The sequence below is a fragment of the Amblyomma maculatum genome, chromosome 3, assembly GCF_055883805.1.
Source record: "Amblyomma maculatum isolate TAMU_Amacu chromosome 3, ASM5588380v1, whole genome shotgun sequence".
NCBI classification, from domain to species: domain Eukaryota; kingdom Metazoa; phylum Arthropoda; class Arachnida; order Ixodida; family Ixodidae; genus Amblyomma; species Amblyomma maculatum.
Genome location: NC_139346.1, coordinates 112,456,551 through 112,465,890, shown reverse-complemented (window position 1 = coordinate 112,465,890; position 9,340 = coordinate 112,456,551). Strand labels below are relative to the sequence as shown.

General features: G+C 44.1%; 1 protein-coding gene across 1 annotated transcript; it reads left to right on the top strand.

Moving 5' to 3' along the window:
• Nucleotides 1-5,429: 5,429 nt before the first annotated feature.
• On the top strand, nucleotides 5,430-8,899 carry LOC146195714 (uncharacterized). The gene is made up of 3 exons (XM_084596266.1): nucleotides 5,430-5,503; nucleotides 6,232-6,287; nucleotides 8,443-8,899. Exons 1-3 carry the CDS (start codon nucleotides 5,467-5,469, stop codon nucleotides 8,683-8,685), a joined length of 336 nt encoding a protein of 111 aa, XP_084452392.1. The 5' UTR covers nucleotides 5,430-5,466; the 3' UTR covers nucleotides 8,686-8,899.
• The last annotated feature ends 441 nt before the right edge of the window (nucleotides 8,900-9,340 follow it).

Below are 9,340 nucleotides of genomic sequence, written 5' to 3'. Positions count from 1 at the left end.
TTATGCCAGTCGCCTTCTTTCTGTGGCTGCACGAAATTGCTCGATCACAGAACGGGAGTGCATAGCCCTCGTGTGGGCCATTACAAAGCTTCGCTCGTATGCTTGTTTAGCCGCCCCTCCTCCGTCATCACCGACCACCATGCCTTATGCTGGCTTTCTACGCTGAAGGACCCTGCTGGTCGCCTGGGTCGTTGGGCCCTACGCCTTCAGGAATACACTTTTTCTGTCATCCACAAGTCTGGCCGGCTACACGCTGACGCCGACTGCTTGTCCCGCAACCCGGTAGATCCCCCACCTGCGAGCAAGTGCGACGATGACACATATGTGATGGCCGTCTCTGACCTTTCAAACATTCGCCATGAGCAGCGCTTAGATCCCACGTTTTGTGGAATTATCAACCGCCTCAGCACTGGTCACCCTAACACTACCCTTACTTTGTTTGTGCTCCACAATGGCACCTTATACCAATGGAATATGCGACCAGATGGCGCCGAGCTTCTGCTCGTAGTCCCCGTAGTCTGCTCGTAGTCCCGGATCCCTGTAGCCGATCGACACATCAGTAGACCCGTTTTCCCGAGTTGGCCTTGACCTCCTCGGGCCGCTCCCACTTTCTGCGTCGGGGAATAAATGGATTGCGGTGGCCACGGATTATACTATGCGCTACGCTGTCAGCCGAGCGATACCCACCAGCTGTGCAACTGACGTGGCTGCGTTTCTTCTTCACGACGTCATCCTGCTCCATGATGCTCCACGCCAGCTGCTTACTGACCGTGGCCGTTGCTTTCTTGCTCAAGTAGGTGACGAAAGTCTTCGGTACTGCTCCATTAAGCACTATTTTACGACCGCTTACCATCCACAAACGAACGGCCTCACCGAACGCCTCAACCGCACACTCACGGACATGCTGTCAATGTATGTCTCGGATGATCACCGTGACTGGGATATTATTTTCCCTTTGTAACGTTCGCGTACAATTCCTCTCGTCACGACACAATGGGCTATTCACCGTTTTATCTTCTATACGGCCGCGACCCTCCCCTTCCGTTTGACAGCGTATTTCCTCCCACCGCTAACGCCAGTTGCTACGTTCGTGACGCCATCTCCAGAACTGACGCCGCCCGTGTTATTGCTCGCCGCCGACTGGCCTCCTCCCAAAATTCTCAAAAATGGCGCCATGATTCTCGCCACCGGGATGTCCACCGGGATGTCGCCAGAATGTAGCCGTACTACCCCTGCAGTAGTTCGTCCTAGTGCGCACCTGGACGGTGCTTTTCGTGGGGGGGTAATGTGACATATATGCCCTGCATCGCTGGACGTTAAAGAAGACAACAATCAGCAGCAGTGACACAGAAGAAGACAAATTGCTAGCAACGTTTAGTGCTAGAAGGAGGTTGACGCTGCTGTGGTTCTGTGCTTTGTGTGCTGTGGCATCCTGGACTAACCTTCGTGCACTAACCTTACCACGTATCAATATGTTCAGTTCCAGCAAAACGCGATCCCTCAGGAACAATTGACGAAAATTTTAGAAGAGAAGCCAACAGGTCGAACCTTTAACGGAAACAGTGAGACTAAGCGCAATAGTCCTAACCATGCATTCTTGAAAATCAGCTTGAAATTTACTTAACGTGAGGTTCTTGTAAAACATATTAACATACGGTTATATATCAAAGCTATTGAGACACATAGGCCGTGTTTACTAAAACTTCAACGTCGGGTCTGCAGTCGCTGAATGATGTTTAACTTATGTCTCTGCGCTCCTTCTCTATTCACGTAGCTCAAAGGAGAGCAATGCTAGCTCTTCCGTTCCTTGAAAAGACTTGAATGAATCTCATTTATATCAGTTGCTAAAACAGAATCCCCTAATAATGTACTCTAAGTATCATGCGATAGTGTTAACTTACAAACAGATGTGGGCCACTGTAAACTTCCCCTTGAATAACTTCACAGCCCACACTGAAAAATACACGCTTCAATGAATATGGCTTAACATACCCATCGCACTATCTATTCTAAGAAGTCAGGAATAATTCCTATTTTATTTTTGCTTCCATATAAAATGCGCAATAGGTTTCCATGAAATGTGGTCGATGTGTCTATTTGTTGATACAAAGAAGCAATTAGAACACTTGTAGGCCTTATATAATAATAAAAGATAAAAAATTGCAAGCATTTATTAGTATTTTTATGTACTCTTTCTTTTCCATTCTCTTCCTCCTACAATCATTTTTTTTACCCCTCACAAATCTCCTGCGCTGAGTTCAGGGGTGGGTCCTTAATGAAAACTGCCGCCCTAACCCTTTCCGTTTTATGATTCTAATTTTTAAAGCTCACCCGTAGGCTTCAACACTTTGGTGATTCCACCGGCTAAAATAACGGGTGAACCTCGAGCCAGCATGCGGTTACCTGATGTGCAATGCAACGCATGCTTTACGCTACAGTGGTTAAATATTCAGCTACGTGTAAGCGCCGTCACTATGCCACCGCAGGCGATTGAGAAAAACGGGTGAAACTAGTCTCTAAGATCGCTACCCTGAGCACCTCAAGTAGCCCAAGCTAAAAAAGGGGGTAGCTGCGTCTGCACCGCGTTTCATAACATGGCTCCAAACACACCAGCCGAAAAGTGTGCCTGCATAGACGTGGTCTTGTTTGCTTCTTTGCTCATCCTTCCAATTACTTCTCTAAAACGTCAAGACCGCACCTGTGTGGGGCACCTAAAGCCGATTTTGAGCATATTATGATCAAATGCTCGGAATTCCACCCTCAAGCCACTTGGCAACTCTCCGACCTCGAGCGATGGGAGGCTGCGGTGTCCAGCTCTGACCCGGCCGTTCAAAAGCGGCTGACAGACTGGGCTTTGGGTGTCGCTGGGAAGCACCAGCTTCCGGCCACAACACGCAGCCAAGAGCCGACCCATCATTAGCATGTATTCCCTTAAGGCTCCCAAATATAAAGTTTTTCACCACCACCACCACCATAACAGGAGTAAGATGAAAGATTTCATAATGAATACTCGAAATGGGCTGTTTTCAATATTTTATTTTTATTTACAGGCATATAGCTTCGATTCTTCACCGATATTTTGAAGCATCAGAGCTGTGTATGTGTAGAGCCGATCTGTCATGAAACGTGAACACGATTACACCAACACTTTTTTGCTTTCAACTGAAGATATTTATTTGAAACCCGTTCAATAACACGCGCTTCAGTCACCATTTGTACGGAAGCATGAATGAGGCTAGTCGTGTCAGCGAAGCACTTTATTAGGCATGTCCCACCAGCCGCTCACCTTTTATCTGCAACCAGCCATTGCAGAGGAAGTCGTGAAATTCGAAAGACGCTTGACATTTCTGGACACTGTCCCGATCGTTACTAACAAAATGAGGGGCCGGTAGAGCAAAGGGAAGAGTAATGAACCATTTTCATGGTTTTTTTCCTATACCCTGGTCAAGTGAAAGTACGAGGATATCTATGAACTTACGCTGGACATTTTCAATTTTGGCGAAATAGTTGACAGATACGCTATTCCAGGCTACTGAAGCGTGGTCTCATGAGAGCACAGAGTGCACAGATACTCGCAGCTTCGAAATATTTCGTTAGTTTAAATATAAGACCAATATGTATCAATACGAGTAGCCCAGTTGAATGTGCATCTATCGGAAGTTCAATCAACACATCCAAGGTTTACTATATGGGCAACGCGAGAATCCTGACCAGCCAAAAGTACATAATAAACTATAACGGCGTCACGTTTCCTAGTTATAGACAAGACGGAAGTCTTCCTAATATTCAGCCATAAATGATTTATGAAACATCATTTCTTGATGTTGTCAATGCCAGGTTTCGGTCGGAGGCAGTCGTCAATATTTCCCACCTTACGGAATAATCTAAAGTAACCTGCGAATAGCGAAATTCTCGAGTTCATCACATGTGACTTTGGCAAATGTCAAATCAATTGATGCGTCCAGTTGATGGATATGGCTACCCCCGCGTGCAGCTGGAACTAATGATATTACGTTCGGAGACATTCACTGCCTACCTGAACTACCGTTCCAACTAAAGACATGTTCGGGAGTGAAGCGAAAGATTCGATCGAGTGGATTGAAATTCGAGTCAATTTTTATCTCTCACTTGGATATCGAAACATGATCAAACAGAGCGGAAACCAAACTCGCAATTATATGAAATGTGCTGAGCAGAACCGAAAGGATTGCATAATTGGAAGAGGCGTGCAATTTTTGTTTCAAAGGAAGTAGATATGTTATCACACAAAATATGCTAACCCTGCAACGATAGTGGCTACAGAGTCTATTTGAAAGCGCTTAAGCTATGCTTTAGTACCTTTACGCGCAAGCGCACTTACATTGTGCTATTGCGAATGAATTATGAGTTATGAATGCGAATGTGCTATTATGAATACAAGTCTTAGCACACAAGATAGCAAGCCATTAAACACAGCTTATTGAATCAGCATTCTAGCATGTAAAGACAAAAGATTAACTTTTATATAGGGTTCTCATGTCGCGCTATAGTTTTTACTCACTGAAGCTCGGTACTGTGCAGTGGACGCCTTTGACAATCTTTTCTAGGTTGTCACTCTTCAATTACACCACCGCGCACTACTGCTGCCGATGTGGAAGCTATTGACCTAAAATTACAAACCATCGAACAGCATTTGTCGTCCTTGGCTTGCCGGAACATTAGAGAAATTATTTCTACCATTGAGAATAACGCACTGTTTTCCTCCCTTGCAAAGCTCACGTGATAATTAGGACGGGGCCCAAAAATCGTCTCCACAAATTGAAGTAGAAGATACCAGTGCGGAAGCCGATATAAATCTTTGAGATGCAGCTCCTATGATGCACATTTTCCTACAATGAGATCATTGTTTGGCGTACTGCATTATTCCAGTCAGGAAGGGATGAGTCATCGGTTCTGGGGCCATTTTGAAGCCGTAATGTTCGTGCAGACTGTGCCAACTGCTGCATAGGCAGGCGCATTTTTTATCGGTTTATTTTATCTCCAGTATTCATAACAACTTATCTGCACCCAGCTCTGGCTTTCGCTCTTTTCGCTCGATAAAAAAAAAATGCAGATCGAACATATGCTTCACTTTTATTTCTATTATACATTTAGCCTGAACAGCTTTATTACCGCTAAAAACAACTTCTCGAAAGCTGTGCAGCCCCTAATCACGAAAGGGTGTACAAGTACATTTGTGCCATGGCGCACGTGGCAAGCTACCAGGTATTCCAGTTTCCAGAACGGAAGTACATTCTGTCATTGCAATAGGGGGTGCCAATCTTTATTCGCGTCGACTGAGCATGTGCTGACTAACTTCAGCGTGACGTTCACGTGATCCGAACCTCAAGCGCATGCACAAACAACTCCTGGCAAATTATATAAAGCAAACTGATGCCGCCCCAGGCACGGGCAGTTAAGGCTTGTGCAGTCTGCATATCCCACGCCATGAAGACACTCGGTGTTCTCTTAGTCGTCATCATATGTGAGTAACTCAGTACTGTTCTTGGTTGGTCGCTAGTGAGAAAATAACGTATTATAGATGAAACATTTGTCGCTTTTAATCCCATTTCTGTGTAATGCAGTTGATGCGTTTACCACATTCACTGGCATTTCTCGACCTTTCAAGCATCTTTCTCTCCACAGCCACAGCTTTACTTTTGCACACACTCGTAAATCATTTCGTGTGGACCTATATTTACATTTAATAATGTTGTGCAGCACTTTGGCAGTCCAAAATCGAAACAAAACATATGCATGATCAAACACTAAATGTCGATAAGGAGCGGGACTTTTGAGTTACTGACAACCTTAATATATTAGAACAGTATTTAGTCCACTATATGAAGAACCAATAGGTACAAGAATGTTATTTCACTACACGTAGCTACACTTCCCTGAGAGGCTGAAAAAACCCTAAAATGATGACGCAGCTTAGAGCACAAAAGGCACAAAGACATCGCGAAGGGCATGAACAAGGGGTATCAAGCACGTCTTATGAAATGGGCTTCGCGTAAATTTGAAACAAAAAACGTTGTCCTCAATATGAAAGCCACGTTTTGTACACAGCCCAGCCACAGCTCCAATCTAGCTCCGCTACCTTAAACCCGTTGACTGGTAGCTTGATTGAAAATCAGTATGACACGTTGATTGAAAATCAGTATGACACGTAGACGCCTCTGACAATATTGACTCGCATGTGCCTCTTTGCAGTTGCCGCCACTCACTGCCACCACCACCACGGAGAAGTCCGGGGCCCGCCTCCCCCCGTAAGTATAACCGATCGGACAACCTTTGTCTTCCTTGGGTCGAGAAAACTATGAAATAAACAAGTTTAGCCATGAGAGACGGTGTTCTTTTGCTTCGTCCCGAAGCGAAGAATAGCAGGAAGTAGTGCATAGTTAATCATTTTTTGCCTCAATACGAGCGTGAAAAATCAGTTGATCAGACACAGAAAATCAGACACTCCCCTGCGGGGAACTTTGCATCTAGACAACCGATAATTCTAGACATGTCCTGATGTACGCCGCCTCTATTTACTGATACGTGAAAGACATAGTGAGCGAAACTTGAATATGTGAAGTTCATAAATTTATGTTTACCGTTGTATTCATAAAACCTCATGCTAGAATATTTTCGCGATATCTACAAGACTTCGGTCGTGGTACATATGAGCAAACCTGTGCGCACTGCTATTTTATTACATAAGAAGTGAACATAATAAAAGGCAACTACACTCTTAAAAGAAAGCTCACCACAAGGCTCAGGGACAGACCAGCACGAGGCTCAAATGTGCTCGTGATTTGTTCTGTAAACACTGGATTTGTAATGAAATAACAGAATCACTATACCAATTAAATGCCTCAAGAATAGGACTAACCCACAAACTATGGATCACATTCTCTAAAAACCCCAATTTGTTTTCCATTTCGAATCCATGTGCTCCTCTACCTCTATCAACCAGATGAGTTGAGCCCAAATGCTCGCAATATAAGCAACCTTCATGCACTGCATACATTGGTTATGGAAGAGCATTTGACTAACTTGAAACCTCACTGGTCACTTAGGAATATAAAAATCGGGGCGTAAATGAAATATATATGAAAGTACTAGAAGCTTTCTGTAGTGGCTGCACAGAACAGAACAATACAATTCTAATAAAGAATAATGTTAGGAAAGGGGACACAGCATCTGAAGTACTACGGATGAAGAATACCTCAATACTATACCTTTCGCTGATAAAATTGCCTTGCTAAGTAGGTCAGGCAACGAGTTGGAAAGAATGATTAATGTCCTACAAATGCCAAGCAGTGTCTTCGTCCTAATCATTAATACCCAGAAGACTAAAGTAATGTTCACCAGCCTCCCAAAAGAAGAGCTGTCTACAGCAAATTGCGAGACGTTGGAAGTAGTAAACTTGCTAATAAACTTGCTTAAAACTTAAATCAAGGCATTAGGTGTGTCAAGCGTATGGCTACCTAATTTCTCTCCCCGTGTACAAAAGTTAAGCAGTGATATTTTAGCAACTCTCAAGGAAATTGTATGAATTCTACGTGATGGGCTCGGAAATACCTCCTCGCGGTACATCGTAATTAAGAGCTCGAATCACTCAGTGTTACAATGATTTATTCATTGGGTTGTCGGAATGATCATTTCATTTCAGTTAACCTACGCATTATTGCTTGTTTCATAACAATCAACCTGCTGAACAATTAGATCAGTGTTATGCGCTCTATGTCTTCAAGCCTTATTATCAGCACTTGGAGACAATTATCAACGCTAATATTTTTTCGTCTCAACGCAGATGCTTAAGCTTTATCTGATAGAGATAGCGTGCAAATGGCACTCTTCATCCAGACTTATGTTATCGTTGGGTAGCTGCTAATCTCTATGTTCTTCAGAAACCATGAAGAACCCCTAATGTTCTAAATATCGTAAAACAGACATTTTTCTTTAGAAGCCAGGGTTACATATATTCATATTTTTCAACATCTGGCGATGTTTATTAGTGTTTTCCCTCGACGCCGAAAGGGCTTGAAGGCTTCGACTGAAGTATTGGATGGGCCTATCTGAATATAGTTGCGACTTTCGTTTGAAGCCGGGTAGCTTAAAGTTTTAACTGCTAAAACGAAAAGAGAATTGCTCGGAAAGGATATCATTAATATAGAAGACCTACTTTAGGAATCAAATTTTATCGCGCGCAGGGGAGAAATTGCCAACAGCGTGAATGCATTTGCGTAGGCATATAAATGATTACCTGGCGACTCCTGAGGCCATGCCTTAGCAAGAGAGGAGCCACAATGCGCGAGCGCGCCCGATGCCGGCTCATTTTGTATGTGTGTACGCTTTGTCTACATTGTCTGACGCCGGTAATATGTGATATGTGCCTATCTGTTATGACCGTCTGCTTTTCATTTCTTTTAGCCTCCCCCCGGCGGCGGACCTATGGGTTGCAACTCCACTGGAGGTGGCGGAGGCGAAAACATGACTGAATCAAGCGGAGGTGGCAGCACATCCATGGATTCCGACGGTAACTCAACGTCTGGCGGAAGTTCCGACACCACTGACGGTGGTGGGATGTCTTCATCAAACGACATTACGGAATCCAGTGGCAGTTCAAACACTACTGACGGAAGTGGAGTGATGGCCGGCATTACGTCTGCATGAGAAAACACAACTGATTTGGAAGGGGTTTCGGGGAGCACTTCCGAAAATACATCAGCTAATGGTGGGTTATCATCTGTGGGCAACAATAATAGGTTATCTGGTTAAAGCACAGATTCTGATGCAGCTGTGAAGTATCACGAATGTACGATTTAAATAATAATGTGTAAACAAGCAGGATTTGTCGGAGGCGCTAATAATAAAGCCATGCAGTAAAAGGTGATGTGTGCGTCGATTATTCTCTATCCGTGTTGTCGCAATAGTAAAGCCTCGCGCTTGCTCATCGCAGCCCACTTCTGCACAAACATCAGCTTCTAAATGGAAACGGTACCTCTAGACCTAACGGCATTGAGAAATACACCTGTCATTCACCAACAAAGATGTGAAATCGGGCGAGCATGCATTCTTCCCGATGGTGACTCACTCGACTAATCACACAATGTTGACATACTCATAGAGACTTCACTTGTTCTTGCGTGAAACTCACTAGTTACTGCAGTACCAACGGAAGCAAATGGGTGCCCGGATAAACAACCCAAATTTTGTACCAAGCTTAAGGCCCTTTTTCAGCGCGTCTTAGCGATTGTATTTTCTTTGTTTACCATCGCGAAGTGGTCTAACGGTTGCAGATTTGCGATGCCTTCTTAAAACCATTATG